The sequence below is a fragment of the Vulpes vulpes genome, chromosome X, assembly GCF_048418805.1.
Source record: "Vulpes vulpes isolate BD-2025 chromosome X, VulVul3, whole genome shotgun sequence".
NCBI classification, from domain to species: domain Eukaryota; kingdom Metazoa; phylum Chordata; class Mammalia; order Carnivora; family Canidae; genus Vulpes; species Vulpes vulpes.
In genome coordinates this window covers 103,113,865-103,136,737 of record NC_132796.1, presented here as the reverse complement: position 1 = coordinate 103,136,737, position 22,873 = coordinate 103,113,865, and the positions used below count along the sequence as shown (strand labels likewise).

At 42.2% G+C, this 22,873-nt stretch overlaps 1 protein-coding gene across 2 annotated transcripts; it reads right to left on the bottom strand.

Annotated features, from left to right (window-relative positions):
* Positions 1–699: 699 nt before the first annotated feature.
* ZNF449 (zinc finger protein 449) lies at positions 700–19,436 on the bottom strand. 2 transcript variants are annotated; one of them, XM_025989097.2, is made up of 5 exons: positions 19,367–19,436; positions 16,788–17,235; positions 14,803–15,007; positions 1,916–2,029; positions 700–1,712 (listed from the first exon to the last, which is right to left on the bottom strand). In XM_025989097.2, exons 2-5 carry the CDS (start codon positions 17,139–17,141, stop codon positions 829–831), a joined length of 1,557 nt encoding a protein of 518 aa, XP_025844882.2. In that variant the 5' UTR covers positions 17,142–17,235; positions 19,367–19,436; the 3' UTR covers positions 700–828. The 2 variants fall into 2 exon arrangements, with proteins under 2 accessions (XP_025844882.2, XP_025844883.2); XM_025989098.2 differs by lacking the exon at positions 19,367–19,436 and adding an exon at positions 18,480–19,316.
* Between the last annotated feature and the right edge of the window lie 3,437 nt (positions 19,437–22,873).

Sequence of the window (22,873 nt, the reverse complement as noted above, 5' to 3'; positions counted from 1 at the left end):
ACTGAAGTAAAAAATGGGGAAAGTCTTAAAAGCACTGAGAGACACAGGGATGAAAACCAAAGGAGAGTAAAAAGCAACAGATGCTGGTTCCTCAGTCAATCTAAATTAGATCTGATTCTACTTGTATGACATCCACTCAAATGGATTCTTCCACAAAGAGCTTACTTGTTCTGTGAACAAAATAAATCATCAAATTAGTACTCAGATCTAAGCAGCATCAGCCTAGACCACCAACTACACAGACTAACAAACTCCATACAATTCATTAGTAAAGGTTAAAATCTTAATTTCCTTAAACATAAAAAACTTTCAGTGGAAATAACCCAGTTCTTACCAGGCAAATGTGTTCCTGACACATTTTTATTATTTGACAAAATACACTGTCTCCTTCCTTGCTATGTAGGACACATAAAGCTTTGAACTGATATAATCACTTTTAATAATGACAGCAGAATAATTACAGTGCTGTTATAGTGGATATGTTGATAGACATGATTATTCATCATATTAACCCTACCCTGAAAAGGATTGTCATCAATGATATGCTTTATATCTATGATAGGTTTGGCCTGGGACACAAAACATTTCACTGTAATGAGAAAAATATCAGAGACAGGAAAAGATCAAATCTGAGGACATTGCAAGAGTAGACAGACACTCTAGAATTCATATACTTTGGAATATAGGGTTTTAAAATCGTTTTTAAAACCTGTTCTTATAAGTTCAAATGAAAAGATTCTGCCAAGACAAACAGGCTGCTGTAGGTTAAGATTTTTTTTTTTTTAGTTAGCATCAATTTCTGCAGAAGCCTGTTTCCTTGGACAATCCTTAAAGAAGTCCTCTAAAGTGAGTGACTTGGTGCATAATAAGGCCTGCCCTCTGCCTGAAGCTTTTAGAACAATGACTGCACTTGTATGGCTTCTCCCCTGTATGAATTCTTAAATGAATAACAAGGCTTGGTCTCTGTCTAAAGCTTTTCCCACAATAATTGCATTTAAAAGGTCTCTCTTCTGTGTGAGTTCTCTGATGTAAAGTCAGAGCTGTCAGTCTACTAAAACTTTTACCACAACTGTGACATCGGTGAGGTTTTTCCCCAGAATGAGTTTTCAGATGTCTTTTGAGACTTGATCCATGACAAAAGCTTTTCCCACACTCAAGGCATTTGTAAGTCTCTTCTTCAGAATGGGTTCTCTGGTGCCCTATGAGGTGTGAGCGCCGAGTGAATCGCTTCTTACACACAGTGCATTCATAGGGCCTCTCCCCTGTGTGCAGCCGCTGGTGTCTATAAAGGTCTGAACTACGAAGGAATCTTTTTCCACACTCAGGGCACTTATGAGGTTCCTCCCCTGAATGAATTCTCTGGTGCCCTGTAAGTTGTGACTTCCGAGCGAAACATTTTCCACACTGAGGGCATCGGTGAGGTTTTTCTCCTGGACTCTTTTTCTTCTGGGGCCTGGGGTTGAGAGGTTCTTCCACGTTGGGATTCTCAGGCTTCTCTCCAGCAGGGGGGTTCTGGGGATCTACCAGTTTTGTTAAATCTGTCTGCAAATCCTCTGGGGGGCTCTCCCATTGATTTTCTAACTGTACATAGTCCTTTTGCAAAATGGGACCGTGGAGAGCATTCCCCTCTAGAGTAACAATGAATGGATACATGTTCTCCAGTTTTTTCTGTTTTGAAGTATCTTCTTCGTTTTCTATCCCAATCTCAAAACCTGAGAGAAGAAACAGAAATGGCTGCTGTCACTGTGTCCCACAGAAAAAAAAAAAAAGAAAAAAACCACGAGCTAAAGTGAAGAGTTGTATTTAGGCACCAGTAGGAATACAGAAATTCCCAAGGAGAATCCCAAACTCTTTATCCTGATCAGGTTGAATTTTTCTTTTCTTTTCTCTGTGGTATCAGTGAATAATTACTTACCAATCTTGGAATCAAGTAACTGCTTCATTTCTTTGGAATCTTGTAGTTCCTTCACCCACACCTCTTCCCGAGGCTCCAATGGAAAGCTCACGTCAAGCTTTGGTATTGGATATCCTGGCCACAAGAAATATGAGAAGCAGAATAGATGACATCATCAAGGTTTTTCCCTGATGATATATTGGACATGTGGCTGCCTAATACCTACTTCCTCCCTAATCAGAACTACTCCACCCGGACCTCTTACGAGAGTCTATTTTTTAAAGATAAGAACAAAACATGAAACTCAAGTCTACTCTCCTTGAATCTATGGAAGGAGAGCGAATCTATTCTGTGTTGAAATCAATGCACTAGGGGCACCTGGGTGGCTGAGTGACTGAGCCTCTCCCTTCTGCTCAGGTCGTGATCTTGGGGTCCTGGGATTGAGTCCCACATCAGACTCCCCTCAGGGAGCCTGCTTCTGCCTCTGCCTATGTCTCTGCCTCTCTCTCTGTGTCTCTCATGAATAAGAAAATAAAATCTTAAAAAAAAGAAATCAATGCACTAAATGATCTCTGTATCTATTTCAATGTTTGATTATTCAGGTTAGAGCCAAAATAGGAAGTAAATCTTCATAAAGTTTTGGCATATTAACTGAGAAATGCTGCTACTGAGCACCAAATTAAGAGAGAGCTAAAAGTATGGGTTATGAAACTTTATACTAGAATAATTTCCATTGAGATTTTCATATTAAAATGGAAAATGATGAAATCGGCAATGAGCAAAAGCAGTGTTTGTTTCAGGCCAAATCTAGAAGTGCACTCTCTTGAAATTAACCCAAACTCTCAAAGTGTTTCTCATTGTCAATTTAAGAACAACCAGGACAACGGGATGCACAGGGGGTCAGCTGGTTAAGCACCCGACTCTTGATTTCAGCTCAGGTCATGACCTCAGGTGTGAGATAGAGCCCCACATTGCACTCTGCACTGAGTGTGGAGCTTGGTTAAGATTCTCTCTCTCCCTCTCTAAAAAACAAAGAACAACTAGACAAGATTCTTCACTACTATCCCCTGTGTCCTACCATCCCTCTCTCCACTGAGAGCTGGTGTGGCATGCATTCTCTTTCCACGACCCCTCCTAGCTTTCCTCAGCTCTAGCAAAGTATAGTGGTCTTCAGTAAAGTGTGGGATGGAAATTGCTGATTTTTTTTTTTGAAATTGCTGATTTTAAATCTAAATGTAGGATGCTATTTAAAGGGTCGCATTATTTTCTTAAATATTTGCCTTATTAAAATAATATTAGCAAGTTAATGAAAATTTGAATTTCAAGAAATGTCAAAACAGGAAGTGGACTAAAATACTTTATTTTATATTTTCATGGAAAAAAGACCTTTTAAGATAAACCAAAATGCATTTCAACTAAAATTCCGTTTAGTCTCACAATATTGTTTTTGTTTAGATTTCAAAGCTATGAGTGGGATCAAAGGGTAAGACAGCACAGGTCAAACAAAACTGGGAGGGTCACAGATGGAAGGAAAGTGAGAGCAAACAGAAACCTGAAATAAGCAGAGTAGCAAAGGCATAGGCATAGAATACGGATTTATGACCTAAGCAAAGCAAGGGAGATGGAATTCCAACATGACACCATGAAGAGCTCTGCAGACTTATCTCCTGGTGAAACTGGTGAAAGTTATTACAAATAAAAAAAAATAGGGGCACCTAGGTGGCTCAGTCAGCTAAGTGTCTGCCTTAGGCTCATGTCATGATCCCTGGATCCTGGGATCCAGCCCCACATTAGGGCTGTTTGCTCAGCGGGGAAGCTACTTCTCTCTTTCTCTTTCTGCCTGCAGCTCTCCCTCTCTCTGTCAAATAAATAAATAAAATATTTAAATAAATAAATATATATTAAAAAAATAGGGATCCCTGGGTGGCGCAGCGGTTTGGCGCCTGCCTTTGGCCCAGGGGGCGATCCTGGAGACCCAGGATCGAATCCCACATCGGGCTCCCGGTGCATGGAGCCTGCTTCTCCCTCTGCCTGTGTCTCTGCCTCTCTCTCTATCTCTCTGTGACTATCATAAATAAATAAAAATTTTTAAAAAAATAGAAAAATAAAAATAAAAATAAAAATAAAAATAAAAAAACAAACAGGTTCTAACGGCCTATAGCAACTAGGAAGCATCTATTTTTTTAAAATCTGCTAAAATCCACAGATCATAGGGAGAGTCTTATTATTTTAAACCACTACACTGGGTGTTATACTATATGTTGGCAAATCGAACTCCAATCAAAAATATACAAAAAAAATTAAACCACAACAGTTCTCTTTAGTGCCTCTCCCAGCTCCACTCTAGATTGGCATAGCTAAGGACCTGGGGCAGGCGCTCCCCCAGCTCTTTTTCAGAGAGCTATCTTCCTGGGAGGAGCAGGATGTCAGCATTTCTCATCCTGTCCCTAGCTAACCACTGTTGATTCTAAAGTCCAAGCAACTGTGGCTGAAAGGTGACGGCTCCTTTTACCTACTCAGTCCCCACCCAGTAGATGGAGGATCTACCCTGGGTATAATATTGTTGAGAATCCTAGACTATTCCATGACTGTCCTTCTAAGGCAATTGCAATTGTAAGGCAGTGGTTCTATGCCTGCAGAGGCAACCCAAAAAGATCTGAGACCCAGACCTAGTGCTCAGCTTTTAGAGTAACAATGTCACTCAGAGAGAAGCACACCATTTTGCTTGCCTCCAAAGTGATATATCAGAGATTTGGCCTGGGAAGGAAAAGTAGGCCTTAAAATAGGTAGCTTCTAATGTATTCACAAAAGAACCTGATTCATTGCAACAGAGAGTGGAAATATTCAAGCCTGAGGACATTCTCAGAAAGAGTAGAGGTTATAACGAAAGGCAACTGGAAAGAATTTGATAGATTTATTGACTATACACCCTAAACTGTAGGCTGACTAGTTTGTGAAAGAGAACTAGGGGAAAAGACAGCTAGGAGGAGCCCTCCTGGGATCAGAACAAATCTCAAAAATTGACTGCAGGAACTAGCCCAACAAAGGTGTCTGAAATTGACTGGATTCATCTACAGAGAACTTATGATCCAGGGCACTGCTGAAAACAATCGAGCAATTAGCTGGAAATTAATGGCTAGGTCAGGTCAGGGAAAGAGAGAGCCGAAGAAAGCCCTGTAAAAAGTACTGTCATTCAAGGGTGACCATGTGCATACCCATGGCTGTGCTCCCTGAGGAGCAGCAACATCGAATGCTTAACATTTCAGAGTGGACTAGACTTTATGAAAATAATGCAGCCATTCACCAAACAAATAAGCAAACAAATAACAATAATGAGCCCAGGGGAGGAGAAAGAAGGACACAGAGCTGCTACAATATATTATCTAAAATGTCCAGTTTCCAACAAAACATGATGAGACATGCATGTGGACAGAAAGTATGACTCATACACTAGAAAAAAAGAGAAAACAACAGAATCTGCCTATGTGAACAACTACATGCTGAATTCAATGAAGACTTGAAAGTAGCCATTGTGTATATGTTCCAAGAATGAAAGGAAACCATGATGAAAGAAGTAAGGTAAATTATGAGGACAAACAACATCACATCACATCAAACAGAGAATATCGATAAACAGAAAGTATAAAAAAGCATCCAATAGAAATTCTGGAGTTGAAAAGTACCATAACTGAAATGGAAAATTCACTAGAATAGCTCAAGAATAGATCTGAACTGTCAGAAGAATTACTGAACTTGAAGATATATCAAACAGAAAGTATAAAAAAGCATCCAATGGAAATTCTGGAGTTGAAAAGTACCATAACTGAAATGGAAAATTCACTAGAATAGCTCAAGAATAGATCTGAACTGTCAGAAGAATTACTGAACTTGAAGATATATCAACAGAGATTATACTATCAGAGGAACAGAGGGAAAAAAATAATGAAGGGAATGAAGGGAAATGAATGGAACCTTAGAGGAAAGTGGGGTGCCACTCAATTCACTAATAGATATATAATGAGAACCAGAAGAAGAGTGAGAGAAAGGAGGAAAAAAATTGAGTAACGGCCCCAAAAAGTAAAATGTCAGATGTAAATTACACTATATCAAAAATAAGATTAAAAATGTATGGATTAAACAACTCAATCAGGGGAGCCTGCTTCTCCATCTACCTATGTCTCTGTCTCTCTCTCTCTCATGAATAAATAAATAAAATCTTTAAAAAATATAAAAATAAATAATCAAAAGGCAGAAATTATCATATTATATTTTAAAAATCCAACTATATGCTGTCTATGGGAGACTTATTTTGATTCAAAGATACAAACCAGACTGAAAGTAAAAGGATGGACAAAGATGTATCATGCAAATAACCATAAGACAGCCAGAGTGACTAACACTAATATCAGACAAAAGGGACACCAAAATAAGAAAGTTACTAGAGATAAAGAGGATCATTTTATTTTATTTTTTAAAAGATTTTACTTATTTATTCACGAGAGACTCAGAGAGAGAGAGCTGAAACACAGGCAGAGGGAGAAACAGACTCCATGCAAGAAGCCCAATGTAGAACTCGATTCCAGGACTCCAGGATCACGTCCTGAGCCGAAGGCAGACGCTCAACCACTGAGTCATCCAAGCGTCCCAAGAGGATCATTTTATAATGATAAAATTACCAATCAATCAGGAAGATACAACAATTATAATCATATGTGCAAAAACAGAGTACCAAATACATGATTACAAAAACTGACAGAAAAAAAAACCTGACAGAAATAGTAAAAGAAATAGACAATTGAGCAATGATAGTTGGAGACTTCAATCCCTCTTTGCACTGCAGACAGAAAATCTAGGCAGAAGATCAACAACAGAAGACAAAAAACTTATAAACCAACTAAATGTCACAGACTTTACAGAACACTCCAACCAAGAAGTGCAGAATATCCATTCTTCTCAAGCACATGGAAAATGCTCCAGGGCAGTCAAGATGCTATCCCATAAAAAAAATGTCCAAAAATGCAAAAAGATCACAATTACAATGTATATTCTCCCCGCAAAGTGGAATGAAATTAGAAATAAAAAACAGGGGCATCTGGGCGTCTGAGTGGTTGAGTGTCTGCCTTTGGCTCAAGTCATGATCCCAAGGTCCTGGGATCGAGTCCTGCATCAGGATCCCTGCGTGGAGCCTGCTTCCCCCTCTGCCTATGTCTCTGCCTCTCTCTCTGTCTCTCATGAATAAATAAATAAAATATTTTTTTTAAAAAAGGAAAGAAATAACAGAAAGAAATTTGAGGACTTCACAAATACATGGAAAATAAGCAACAAAGAAAAATCAGAAGGGAAATTAGAAATATTTTGAGATAAATGAAAATGAACACACAATATACCAAAACTTAGGAACATACCCAAATCAGTGTTTTATCAGGGAAATTTATAGCTATGAATGCCTTTATTAAAAAAGAAAGGAAAATCTCAAACAAATAACCTAACTTTGCACCTTAAAATACTAGAAAAAGAAGAGCAAATGAAACCTAGAACGAGAAAGAAAATAATAAAGATTTAGAGCAGGATTTAACGAAATAGAGAATAGTAAAAAATAGAGAAAATAAATGAAATCAAGGTTGGTTCCTTGAAAAAAATTTAACAAAACTGACAAACCTTTAGTAAACTGACCAAGAAAAGAAGAGAGAAAAGTCAAATTACTACAATCACAAATGACAGGGGAGACATTACTAGTAACCTTACAGAAATAAAAATGATCATAAAGTACTACTATGAAAAACTGTATGGAAATAAATTAGATAAATGAAATGTGCAAATTCCTAAAAACATACAAACTACCCAGAATTGATTCACAAAGAAATATAAAATTAGAATAGACCTATAGCAAATAAAGATACTGAATTAGTAATCAAAACATTTCTCACAAAGAAAAGCCCAGGCCCAATGGCTTCAATGGTGAATTCTACCAAATATTTAAGGAATTAAACACTGATTCTTCATAATCTCTCACTGAATAGAAGAGAATGGAATACTTTCCAGTTCACTTTACTGGCATAAGGAAAGAAAAATTTATCAATGGAGTAGAATTAATTTTCTAGAAATAGTCTTGACATTTATTGTCAACTGATTTTTGATAAAGGTACCAAAACAACTCAATGGAGAAAGAATAGTTTCCTTGACAAATGGTGCTGGGACAACTGGATATGCACATGCAAAAGAATGATGTTAGTCCCATTCCTCACACCATATACAAAAATTAGTTCAAAATGGATCCATGATCTAAACTGAAGAGCTAAATCCATAAGACTCCTAGCATAAACCACAGGTATACAGCTTCATGACCTTGAATTAGGCAACAGTTTCTTAAATATGACATCCAGGGATGCCTGGGTGGCTCAGCAGTTGAGCATCTACCTTCCGTTCAGGGTGTGATCCTGGAGTTCCAGGATCAAGTCCCACATGGGGCTCCCCGCAGGGAGCCTGCTTCTCCCTTTGCCTGTGTCTCTGTCTCTCTCTCTCTCTGTATTTCTCATGAATAAATAAATAAAATCTTTATTATTTTTTTCTAAAATCTTTTTAAAAATTAAATATGACATCCAAAGTATAAACAACAAAAGAAAAAATGGAAAATTTTTGCAAAAACTTCCAAAAGCCTGAAAAGGAGGGAAGACTTCCCCACTCATTCTAAGAAGCCAATATTACCCTGATAACAAAATCAGATAAATACAGGACCAAAAAAACTGCAGACCAGTATCTCTGATGAAAATGGATGCAAAAATCTTTAACAAAATACTAGCAAACCAATTCCAGCAACATATAATATAAATTATACACCAGGATCAAGTGATATTTATCTCAGGAATGCAATGTTGATTTAACATTTAAAAATTAAGGAAATATACCATTACAAAAGAATTAAGAGTAAAAACCACATGGTCATCTCAAAAGATACATAAAAAGCATGTGACAAAATTCACTGGTTTCTTGATAAAAATACCCAATAATCCATGAATAGTAGCGAATTTACTTATTCTAATAAAAGGAATTTATGAAAGACACACAGTATCATAAATAATGACAAAAGACTAAATACATTTCCCCTGAGGGACACCTGGGTGGCTCAGCAGTTGAGTGTCTGCCTTTGGCTCAGGGCATGATCCTGGAGTCCGGGGACTGAGTCCCACAGCAGGCTTCCTGCATGGAGCCTGCTTCTCCCTCTTCCTGTGTCTTGGCCTCTCTCTCTCTGTCTTTCATAAATCAATAAATTAAATATTTTTTTAAAGATTTTTTAAAATTTACTTATTCATGAGAGACAGAGAAAGAGGCCGAGACACAGGCTAAACCACTGAGCCACCCGGGCTGCCCTTCATAAATAAATTAATTAAATCTTAAAAAAAAATACATTTCCCCTGAGATAAAGAACAAGATAAGGATGCCCAGTCTCACCATTTACGTTTAACATTTTACTGGAGGTTCTAGCCAGGGCAATTAGGGAAAGAAAGAGAGAAAGAGAGAAAGGGAGAAAGAAGAGAGAGAAAGAAAGACATAAAGAGAAAGAAAGAGAGAGGACGGAAAACAGGAAAGAAAGAAGAAAGAACGAAAAAGAAAAAGAAAGAAAAAGAAAAAGAAAGAAAGAAAGAAAGAAAGAAAGAAAGAAAGAAAGAAAGAAAGAAAGAAAGAAAAGGCATCTAGGGGTGCCTGAGTAGCTCAGTTGGTTAAAGTTCTGCCTTTGACTCAGGTTATGATCCTAGGGTTTGGGGATCGAGCCCCAGACTGAGCTCTCTGCTCAGTTAGCAAGGGAATCTGCTTCTCCTTCTCCCTTACCCCTGCTTGTGCTTTCCTTCCCTCACTCTCTCTCAAATAAATAGAATCTTTTAAAAAAAAGAAAGTGAAAAGACAAACCACAGAACATGAAAGTATTTTTACAAGTCACATATCTAGTAACAAATTTTTATCTAGACTATACAAAGATCATACACAACTCAATAATAGTAATATATATAATCCAATTATAAAATAGGAAAAAAACCAAAATAAAATAAAATAAAATAAAATAGGAAAAAACCTAAATAGGCATTTCTCCATATCTTTGTATGAAGATATACAAATGACCAATAAGCCAATGAAAAGATTGGCTTATTGACTAAATAAAGACTAACACCATTAGTCTTTAAAGACATGTAAATGAAAACTTCCATTAGATACCACTTAACACCCACTAAGAATAAAAATATCAGATTCTTCTCAAGTGCACATGAGACAGTCTCTGGGATACAGACCATGTTAGGCCACAAGTTAGTTCCAATATATTTAAAAACATATATATATCACTCAAAGTACTTATTCCAACCCTGGTGGGATGAAGTTAGAAACAAGAGAAGGAAAACTGGAAAACTGACAAATTTGTGAAAATTGAATAAAACCTCTTAAATAACCAATGGATGGCAAGAACAAATCACAAAGAAAATTACAAAATACTTAGATATAAACAAAAATGAAAACACAACACCAACACTTAGAGACACAATGAATGCAGTGCTAAATAGATAATTTATAGCTATAAGCACTTCCATTAGTAAACAAAAATAATCCCAAAACAATAACAAAACTTTACAATTTAAGGAATGAGAAAAGAAGAAAAACTAAACCCAAAGCTAGTAGAAGGGAGGAAACAAAAAAGAATAGGCAGAGATAAACAAAATAAAGACTAGAAAGATAATAGGGAAAAATCAGTGAAACCAAAAATTGGTTTTTTTTAATTAATGAACTTGACAAACCTTTAAATAGATGAACTAAGAAAAAGAGAAAGAAGGCTCAAATTGTTAAAATTAAAGAGGACAAATAAGATTAAAATTGAGAGGGAGGCAAACCATAAGAGACACTGAACTCTAAGAAACAGAGTGTTGGTGGAGGGGAGCAGGGAAGGGGGTAGGGACAACTTGGTGACATATGAAGGAGGGCACATGATGAAATGAGCACTGAGTGTTATTTACAACTGATGAATCATTAAATTCTACTTCTGAAACTAATAATACAGTATACGTTATCTGCATTGAATTTAAATAAAGATTTTAAAAAAATTAAAGTGGTGATATTACCAATGCGTCTACATAAATAAAAATAATTTTAAAAGTACTATGAACAATTGTACACAAACAAACTGGATAGCCTAGATGAAAGAGATAAATTTCCAGAAACACAAAACTTACCAAGACTAAAACATAAAGAAATAGAAAAACCTAAATAGCCCTCTAACCAGTAAGGAGATTGAAGCAGCAATCAAAAATCTCCTGACAAAGAAAAGCCTGATGGCTTCACTGGTAGATTCTATCAAACATATAAAGAACTAATACAAATCATTCTCAAACTTTTCCAAAAAAAAAAAAAATGAAGGGAAGGAGACACTTCCTAACTCATTCTCTGAGGCCAACATTACCCTGATACCAAAGCCAGAAAAGACATTATAAGAAAAACTACATACCAATATCCCTTATGAACACTGATAGAAAAATAAACTTGAACAAGATATTGGCAAATTGAATTCAGCAGCACATTAAATGGATAATACACCATGATCATGTGATATTTGTTCCTGGAATGCAAAGATGTTTCAACATACGAAAATCAGTCAATGTAATGTGCCACATTAACAGAATGAAGGAAAAAAAAAACAGTATAATCTCAAATGATGTGGAAAAAGCAAAATTCAACACATTTTCATGATAAAAGAACACTCAACAAAATAGAACAGAAGGAAATTACCTCCACATAACAAAAGGCATATATGAAAAACTCAGAGGGAACTTCATACTCAACGGTGAAAGACTGAAAGCTTTTCCTCTAAGGTTAGGTAGAAGGCAAGGATGCCTATTTGGCCACTCTATTCAACACAGTACTGGAAGTCCTAGTCAGAGCGATTAGGCAAGAAAAAGAAATAAATGGCATCCAAATTGAAAAGGATGAAGTAAAGTGATCTCTATAAGCAGATTAGATGATCTAATATGTAGAAACCTTGAAGACTCCCCTAAAAAACTGATAGAATTCATAAATGGATTCAGCAAAGTACCACGATGCAAAGTGAACATGCAAAACTTAGTTCCATTTCTTTTTTTTTTTTTTCTTAGTTCCATTTCTATACACTAACAATGAACAATTCTGGAAACTATGAAAACAATTCCACTTACAATAACATTGAAAAAAATAAAATAATTAGGAATTAAATAAGTACATGAAAGACTTAAAATAACAATTACAAAACACTGGCAAAAGAAATTAAAGAAGATATAAATATAGGAATACACATCCCATGTTCATGGATTAGAAGACTTGATATTGTTAAGATGTCAATACTACCAAAAGTTGATCTGTAGATTCAATACAATCTCTGTCAAAAACCCAATGATGGGGATCGCTGGGTGGCTCAGCGGTTTGGCGCCTGCCTTTGGCCCAGGGTGTGGTCCTGGAGTCCCGGGATCGAGTGCCGCATCGGGCTCCCGGCATGGAGCCTGCTTTTCCCTCTGCCTGTGTCTCTGCCTCTCTCTCTGCCTCTCTATATGTCTATCATGAATAAATAAATAAAATCTCAAAAAAAAACCCAATGATACTTTTTTTCATGAACAGAAAATCCCTGGGGCAACCAGCTGGCTCAGTCAGTTAAGTGTCCAACTCTAATTTCTGCTCAGGTCATGATCTCAGGGTTGTGAGATCAAGCCCCACATCAGGCTCTGCTCTGGGCATGGAGCCTGCTTACAATTCTCTCTCCTTCTCCCTCTGCCCCCAACACTTGCTTTCTCTCTAAAAAAAAATTAATAGAAAAATCCATACCTAAAATTCATATATAATCTCCAGGGATGCCCAAATAGACAAAAAAAAAAAAATCTTGGAAAGGAAGAAAAAAGCTAGAGGTCTCACACTTCCTGATTTCAAAACTTACTAAAAAGTAACAGTAATCAAAATAGTTTGGTACTGGCATAAAGACAGGTATATATAGACCAATGGGATAGAATAGATAGCCCATAAGTAAACTTTCATATATATAGTGAAATGATTGTTAACCATTACACCAAGGTCATTCAATGGAAAAACAATACTCTTTTCAACAAATGGTGCTGGAAAAAGTGGATTATGCATATGCAAATGAATGAAGTTAGAACCTTACATCACAGTGCATGCAAAAATTAACACAGAATGGATCAAAGACCTAAAATTATAAAACTCTCAGAGGAGGGATGTCTGGGTGGCTCAGCGGTTTAGCATCTGCCTTCTGCTCAGGGCATGCTCCTGGGTCTGGGATCAAGTCCCACAACACGCTCCTTGCAGGGAGCTTGCTTCTTCCTCTGCCTATGTCTTTGCCTCTCTCTATATATATCTCTCATGAATAAATAAATAAAATCTTAAAAAAAAACTCTCAGAAGAAAAGCATCTTGACATTGGATTTGTCAATGATTTCTTGGATGTGACACCTAAAGTATAGGCAACAAAAACAAAAACATGGATACAGAGTACTTCATGAAAAAATTTAAAATTTATCCATTAAAAGGCAGCTTAAAGAGAGTAAAAAGGCAACCCGCAAATGGGAAAATATTTGCCAATCATATATAGAGAACTCTAAAATCCAAAGACAAAAAGCAACCTGAATTTTGAAATGTGTAAAGGATCTAAACAGACATTCTCCAAAGATGATATCCAAAAGGCCAATAAGCACATGCTTAATATCCTTAATCATTTGGGAAATGCAAATCCAAACTACTGTGAGATACCACCTCACGCCTATTAGGAATGCTACTATCACAAAAGAGAAAGTAACAAGTATTGGTGAGGGTGTGGAGAAACTGAAAAAGTTATACATTGTTGGTGGGCATGTAAAATGGTACAGTTCCTGTAGAAACCAGTGTGGCTGTTCCTCAAACAATTAAAAAAATAGAATTACCATATGATTCAGCAATTCCACTCTGCTTATATGGCCCAAAAAAAGTAAAAGTGGGGTCTCAAAAAGATATCTGCACCTCTGTGTTCATACAAATATTACTTACAATCACTAAAACATAGAAGCAAACCAAGCATATGTTTAGGTAAAACAGATAAGACAAATGTGGTATATACATACATTGACATATTAATTAGCCTTTAGTTGGATAGAAATACTGACACATACTACAAACGGAAAACCCTTAAGGACATTATCCTAAGTGTAATAAGCCAGTCATAAAACAACATATACTGTATGACTCCATTTACATGAGGTACATAGAGAGTCCAATTTATAGAGACAGAAAGTTGAATGGTAGTCTCCAGGGGCGAGGGAGATGGAAAGTTCTTGTTTAAATGAGCATGGGGTTTCAGTTTACAAAATAAAAATAGATATGGAAATGGATGGTAGGAATGGTGTCACATTATGAATGTAGTCAATACCATTGAACTATACATGTCAAAATGTTTAAGATGTTGGGGCACCTGGGGGGCTCAGTCAGTGAAGAGTCTGCCTTCAGCTAAGGTCATGATTCTGGAGTCCCAACATCGAGCCTTGCGTTGGGCTCCCTGCACAGTGAAGAGTCTGCTTCTCCCTCTGCTCCTCCCCTGCTTATGCTCTCTCTAATAAATAAATAAAATCTTTTTAAAAATGATTAAATTCTAAACCTTATGTTATGTGCATTTTACAAAAATAAAAAAAATGAAAAGAGGAAAATAGGCTTCCTGAGCAGGGTCATAGCTTAAGGGGTTCTGAATCCCATCTGCTGTCCCGAGCTTTGTTCCTAACTGTTCCCAGAAAGGTATCCCTCCTCCTGCTCTTCCAGCAGCACTCCTTTCCATCCAGTGATCACCGTTTCTAACACAACCCCAAACCCAGGGAGCTCTGGAGCTCTCAACATACAAACCACAAAAGGGAAGTCACACCCTTGCCTTACCAGGGTCCAGGAAGGGTTGGCAATCCTCAGCGGCACCATAGTCCAACTCCTGCAGCCCCGCCTGTGGGATCCAGGCCTCTGCCACTGGGGCTTCTGGGGCAGGTCCCATCACTTGCAGTGAGGGTGACTCCAGGTGGATGTTGGGCGCTACATGTGCCGTTCCCACTGGTGCCAGCTCCTCCAAGAGCATTTCCTGCCTATCGATCTGGGGAAAACGGCAGAACCCATCAATCTCTAGTCTAGACCAGCACTGCCCAATAGCAACAATGTGAGCCAGCCATGTCATGTTAAGTTTCCAGTACCCATACAGAAAAAGAAGAAATAGGTTAAGTCAATCTTAATGACATGCACTATTTCACCCAATATAGCTAAAGCACCACAATTTTAGAGTGTAATCAATATAAATAAGTATTAATGAGATATTTTGCCTACTTCATCATTCATACTCAGTCTTCTGAATGTGATGACTGTTTTATACTTACAGCACATCTCAATTTGGACTAGCTACATTTCTAGTGCTCAAGAGCCACACTTGGCTGGTGGCTACCACACTGGGCAGTGCACAATTGGGCTACAGGCAGGTAAAATCTCATATAGCAAGCCAAACCCAGAAGACAGAGAAAGGAAGGGAAAACCATAAATTCATTCTATCCTGGGAAGGGGAGGTAGGGAAATTGGGAAGACTCTAGATCCAGCAGGATAACTGCACAGATGCATCAACACGCAATCCTGGGTTCCTAAGGCCCAACTAGAAGCCCTTTCTCCCTTTTGCCAAAGGTTCTGCCCTGTGCCAGGTGCCTCTGAGCAGGAGGCAGTGCGCCGCCACCAAAGGGTGATGTGGCATGATGACAGGCAGCTATCAGAATTCAGCAGGTGAAGAGGCGCCTGGGTGGCTCAGTCTACTAAGCATCTGCCTTCAGCTCAGGTCATGATCCTGGAGCCCTGGGATTGAGCCCAACGTCAGGCTCCCTGCTCAATGGGGAGCCTGCTTCTCTCTCTTTTCCCTGCTCGAGTTCTCTCCCCCTATCTCTCTCTCAAATAAATAAATAAAATCTTCTAAAAAAAGAAAGAACTTAGCAGGCGGAGATGGGAGTATGTATCAATCATTCATAGTGCTAAAATGTTTCAAGTCCCTACCAACTTTGTACTTGCCCCTCAAACTTCCATCTAGGTAAAAAGAACCTGTCAAGAACCTCACTCTAAGGTACAGATAAGCACAAAATATTTTTGCATAATTTAGCATGATTTAAATCTTCCAGGAAAGCCCTACTTTGGAAACCAAACAACCACTCTCTCACTTATTGTTCAGATTTACTAACTTGTTGCCACTTGGGAAAATTACAGGACCAGCAGTGCTGGTGGCTGTTGCCTTCACAGTAAGTCTGTGCAGAGATGGGGCATCGACAACCTCATGAGGTTTTCCAGTATAGTCATGCCCCAACGTGTGTGTTCATATGCCTATTTGATTATCACAAACTACATTCACTTTCCTTTACATCCTTTCTAGGCTCCACTTGACTTGGATTGGCAACATTTTCTTATAGAAAGTCAGATGATAAATAATTTACACTTTGTGGGGCATGTTGGTCTACTGCATACAGTTCTTGTATTAACAACTCTTTACAAAGATAATAAATAAGCATTATTAGATCATGGGCTGCATAAAACTGGCCATGAGCTGCATTTGGCCCATGGATCACAGAACCCTTACAGTAATGTTTTTTATTTTGTGTATGTAAGTTGGTTATATTACACATAAGTTTCATTTCAGGATAGAAGAGGCAGTACCAAATATTTGTTATAGAATACAAGTTGGGTTTAATAGTTGAGAATCACTGAGCCATATATGCTAATTACAGCAGAAGAGAAAAATGAAAATCACTTCCAGGAAAGCATGGGGCTCAAAATGAAATGTCTGATCTAGGATCAGATGTCTCTGCTATTTCTCTTTGTCTAATTACCATGATCCCAAAGTCTTTTCTCACCTGCTGCTCTGGTATCTCAAGTTCTCTCTGTAAGTCTTCTATCAGTGACACAACTCTTTCTCTATTCTCTGGACAATGTTCCCTCACCCAGGTTTCTATCTCCGTGGGCAGGATGGTTAGGAACTGCTCCAACACTAGCAGCTCCAAGATTTGCTCCTTAGAACGCATCTTTGGCTTCAGCCATTGACAACAAAGCTCCCAGAGTTTGTTGAAAGCTTCATGAGGGCCGGCTGCTTCTTTGTACTGGAACTGCCTGAAGCGCTGGCGGAAGACTTCACAGTCAGCATCATAGTCTTGAAACACGGAGCCCTGATTCAAGGAGGCCTGGATTGCACAACCCAGGGCCACAGCCATCGCCCTGTTCTGGCGGTGTGCAATTTCTCTGGGGCTAGAAGTCTCAGATTCCAATAGGTTTCTTTGTGCAGGCGTCAAGGGGAGCTACCCACAGCTAAGGACAGGGCAAAGCAAGAAAGAAGGAACAGCAGTTGTTACCAGAGGATATACTTACTTCCCCTAACTTGCTTACTTTCCACCAAGCCCTAAAGCAGCAGAACTTAATCTTCTTTGGTGATTTTGAGAATTTAATGAAGGCCATGGAATCACTTCCTAGAAAAATACACATACACACCTAAATCCGCATCCATTTTCCAAAAATTTACAAAATGTTTTAGACCAAATATGGACCCTCTAAAACTCTGCTACACAATATGGTAGCAAGAAGTCCCATGTGGCAGTTTCAGTTTAAATTCATTGCAATTACACATTCAGTTTCTCATTCAAATCTATGGAGCACATTTCAAGTGCTCCATAGATTTCATTGTAGATAGTTCTACTGGACAGTTTGGCTCTAGAATTCCATTGATCCACAGATGTGCTGACCTATAACCCCAGCTCCAGTCTAATGCAAGCTGTCTTGTGTTTCTGAATATACACAGGCTACAAAAGAAATGGGGGAAGGAGCACTGGCTAACAATCCTGAAAGTCCAAGTGGCTCTGAGTGACCCTCGGTCACCTTCAGATGCAGATATATTAGCTGCAGCCACGCCTCCAAAGGCTGCAAATCCACAAGCCTTCATTCCTCTCTACTCAAGGGGTGTGTACTTCAGCCAGCATCATCCTGAACCTCCTCCTGGTAGGGCACGCGGGGCTTCCTCTGGAGAAAAATACACCACAACAGCATGGGCTACCCGCCATCTTTTCTGGGTGAAGAATGAAGGACACTTATCATGTTCCTCCTGCTGTGTCCAGGTACTGCTCTAAGCCTCCTGCATAGGTCAGGTCCCGTAGCCCTCACCCAAATCTAGGAGGTGGGGGCTAGTATTATGCCCTGAGTACAGAGGAGGGGACTGAGATTTGTGGCTCAGGAGCACTGAATAACTTGTCCCAGGTCACACAGTATATGCCAGAGGGTTATGGTGACCAGGCTAAAATGAACAGATCTCTGCAACGGTCATGTTTAAAACTATCAAAATGTTCTTAGTGCAATCTCTGAGGTCACAGATGAGGTCAAACGCAGATCTCAATACCACTACTCACCCTATGCTATGGATCCTCTCTCTACATATTTGCCCAGATGCCTCATGTACCTGTCCTCTTCCTTGCAGTAGCACAAGAAAAGAAATACTCATTATCTTCCTACGTAGTCATCCCAAATGTACATTGTGACCCTATATACTTTATCTCCATGCTAACCTGTACTTTAGCAGCAGATCCATCCACATGTGATAACCTGCTGGCTTTGTGACCCTGACATCCAGTGCTTCTGTCTGTAACAGGGAAATAATCATAGAATTGATTTCATAAAGATTTCCTGTAGTAGTAGATTCAACTGCATGGAAGTGAACTGCAGCTGCGTGGCCTGGCACAGGAGAACCGCTCAAGCCAATTTATTGCTCCCAAAGACTCATTCCTAGAAAGCTTTCCCCGTCCCCCCCCCCCACCCCCAGGCACCGAACCCTCCCCGCTGGAAGGCATCCAGGAAGCGGGCTGCCTTGGGCTGTGGACCCGCCCTGACTGTGCTGGGCCTCGGAGCTGGCAGCCCTCCCCACACGGGCCCCAACGCTCAAGCACGTCCACTAGGGCCCTGATTGTCCCGCGGTCCCTCCATCCGCCCTCCCGCAGAGCAACCTCACTGCACCCCTGCGCTCACGGCTTCTCTCCAAAGCCGCCTGAGCGAGCCCGCGCTCACACGGCCCACGGATAACCAGGGTGCATGCAAAGCGGGCACTTGCAGAAAGGCTAAGGCGACACGTCGCGGGAACTTCTAAAAGCCGGTTACAAATCGGCTGCCTGGGGCGCGGGTGCGGCCCCAGCGCACTCCCCACCAGGATGTCCCAGCGTCCTGACGGGCGCTCAGGATCCCGGACAACCGCGGGAAGGCCCGGCCGGGTCACAGGGAGCGGCGGCGGCGACCCGGGCCGGACAGGGGCCCGCCGCGTGTCCTTCGTCCACGCGCCTGCCGCCAGGTCAGGGCTGGCGGCGGCCAGTTGGCGTAGCCCTAGCGGGATGGGAGCCCCGCCGCCCGCGCCCGCGCCCGCGCCCCAGGGACGGCCACGCCCTCTGGCCGCTCAGGGACTCACCGCCTCGGCGCCCACGGCTCTCCCAGGCTCCCCGGGGCAGCTGCGCAGAACGCAGGCGCGCGCCCGACCTGTAGACTACATTTCCCGGCAGGCCCAGAGACTCCCGTCCCGCTGTCTGGGCCGCAGAGCATGCTGACGTGGGAGTGGCCGCCACTTCCTAGGCCTCCTAGGGGCCTCCTGCCGCTTTGGAAGCCTTCCCTTTTCCGGTCAGAAGCTCTTCCAAAGCCCAGGGGCTTGGGTGGGACGTCCCCTGTTCCTGATCCTACCGAGGCTTCTCTCCCGTCCACCCCAGAGGAACCGAAGGGGTGGGGATCGCCTTCAACTGGGTCACTGAATCTCAAACCTCTCAGTGCAGAGAGAATTTCCTGGGAGGCCCTGCACGTAAAACTGCACATCTCTGGGCCCCTTGCCGACACCCTGACACCCTGATGCACCGCATCTCGCATGAGCTGGACAATTTGCATTTTCATAAGCTTTCCTGGGCTTATGACTCTGGTCTTGGTCTGGTGGGTTCCAGTGACCTTCAGGTACCTTTCTAGTTTTTTCTGTTCAACACCTGAGCTTTGATCTCCCTACCCAGTGTGCTTCTCTCAGCCCTGGCCACCAGCAGAGGGCTCCTGGGTGTTGGGGGGGTGTTGGGGTTCGCCTGCCACCCTGCCTCTTGTCTTCCAAATGATCCCTCACGGGCCAAGCCCTCCAAGGGGTCACATTTTCCTCCCTGGCTGAGCTGGCGCCAGGCCAGAGGCGATGCTGTCACTCAGGCCACATCATGCAAACCTTGCTCCCCAGCTGGTGCCCTTGGTGTTCGGATGCCAGACTTTAGAGCTGCTGCTACATCCCTGGTGGGAACAGGACCAAGTCATGCGTGGGCCCCGGACAGAGAGGAGACAGCCACCTGCGATTGTGCCTCCCAACCCCGCACAGAAGTGGGTAGAGAGTGCAAGAACCCCACTGCCTGGAATCCACAGAGGCCACGGCCCTGGACACACTTCTGCTGGGGCTGGACTCAGGCTGATGGACTGGGACTGAGAGCACGGGGCACGGCAGTCATGCACCTGCTGTTTAATGTCGTCCACCCGGGGCACCCAGCACCTTGGATGGTGGTCACAGCTGGTTTTGGGGTCACAAGGCCTAGGAACCTGACCCTGGCGTCCAGCCCGGGCTCCCAGGAGCCAAAGCCTCCTGAGTGTAACAGCCCCAGAGTTGCTGTGCCTGCCACCAGGAGCTGACCCTACCCCACCACAGCCCACCCCACCCTGAAGGCGCAGCCTGGTGGCCTCTCACCTGCCCTTGTGGCTTCTGCCACTGGGCCCCAGGAAACCATCAGGCAGCTCCTGGAGCTTTGCCACCAGTCGGTGGCTTCGGCCTGAGATGAGCACCCTGGAACCGGTCCTAGGTTCCTTGGTGTCCGAGCAGTTCCTGGCCCTCCTGGCCCAGGAGAGATCCACAGCCAGGTGCAGAAGCTGCTTCTGCAGAGCTGCGAGGAAGCTGTGCCTCTCCCAGAGTCTAGGCAGAGAGCTTGGTGGGTGAGGGACTAGGTCAGAGACAGAGCAAGCACGGGCTCCTATCTGCTCTGGGTTGGCCCAGAAGACTGAGAGCGCATGGACTCTTACTTGCCCATTCACATTTTCTTGATTGGCCTGGGGAGACCTGACTTGGGCATGTGACCTTCAGTGGTTTCATCCACCCCCTGGATCCTGCAGATTTTCCCCGGGCGCACCTGTCTCCGCGGGGAGGCGGTGTTGCTGCTGAGGTGGTCAGGGTGCGCTCCACTGGGATCCCAGGAGTTTGCATCCTGGCTCTGCTGGCTGCCCACTAATGGTGAAACTCTGGGCAGGTTACTGTTCCCCCTTGGGCCTACCGGCGCCTGGGGTGGTTTGGAGGACTCAAAGAGGATCAGAACGTCCATGTGATGATACTGCTGGTGATGGATAGTTAGTGCTTCCAGCTGAGCGGTCCTGGTGTGGCGGCCGCGCCTCTGGTCCCAGCTGCTCAGCAGAGATGCCGGGGGCAGAGGCGGGAAGACTGTCCTAGCCCAGGAGTTCTGGACTGGCCTGCGCTCTGCTGGTCGGCTGTGCGGGCTACGTTCGTTCCCAAGTTCGCCTTCACTTGGGCTAACCTCCCCGAAGCAGAAGACCTCCAGGCTGCCTGAGGAGAGGTGGACTTGCGCCCAGGTTGCAAATGGAGCAGGTCAGAATTGGCCTGGGCACCAGAAGTGGGTTCGTGCCTGTCCAGAGCCTCTGTACCCAGCCTGGGCAACACAGGGAGACCTGGTCTCTGAGCAAACACACTCAAGGTTTGCTGTTGTTACCTTGGGGTCAGCGATCTGGTCCTATCCGCAGAGCTCGGTCTCACTTAGCACTGAGCTCAGAAAAACATTTTGGCACTGTTGCAGGAATGCTTGGTTCTTGTCTCTCGGAGTGGAAGAATGAATCTCTTGGACAAAGAAGAGTGAGTAAAGTGATAGAAGTTTTTTAAGCAAAGATACAGAGAAAGTTCTCAGAAGTGAGAGGGGTAGGGACAGGGTTGGGACTGAAGGTTTTTTGTTTGGCTTTTATAGAGAGGCTGACTAGGGAGTTTATGGCCTTGTGATTTCTTGTGCCATCTCTAATTAATGGCAGATGGCTGGTTTTGGGTCTGTTGGGTCTCTGTGATTACTTTGTAGCCGTCAAAGGAAGATGTTCCTTAAAATTTGGGGCCAGATGGCCAGATCTTCTTTCTTATCTTCTGATTTTGTTGCATCTCAGTGTCCTTGGGATTTATAGGAGCCTGACTCTGGGGCCTCTCCTTATCTTTCCCTGCCTAGCCCTATCTGTCCCAAACTCAGCACTGAGACTTTGAGGCCACACTCCCTGGGCCCCACTCCTAGGTTTGCTTAAGTTGCAGTGAGGAAGGGGAGCACCCCGAAGAGGTGGAGAGGATAAGTGGGAGTGCAGTACTTGGGAGGATCTGTGCGGAAAGGTGGCAGTGGGAAGGAGGTTTCCCCACCCCCTCCACAATCACAGACTCACACTCAAAAACCCCTGTAGTTTATTTTTTAAAATATTTTTTTTATTTGAGAGAGAAAGAGAGAACAAGCAGCAAGAAGGAACAGAGGGGGAGGAAGAAGCAGACTTTCCACTGAGCAGGGAGCCTGATGCAGGGCCTGATCCCAAGACTCCGGGATCATGACCTGTGGAAGGCAGAAGCTTAATTGATTGAGCCACCCAGGTGCCCCCCAAACTGTGGTCCTCTATTGAAAGTTGGCCCTCAGATTCCTGTAATAATCTCTCTTGCTATTGGGCCCTTTTATGATGATAAGTGATGGCAGGTTGACTTATTGTCAGAAACAATGGGCTGGGAACAGAAATGCTTCTGAAGGAAACCTTCCCTTAGGGAACAGCATGAAGGTCCCTGATCTTCTAGCTGGAGCCAGTGATCACTCAGGGAAGCCCTGAAGTCTAGAGTAGTCGCTACTTCTTGCTTACTAGGTCCAATCATCCTAGCATCATCAATGTAATAGTCCTT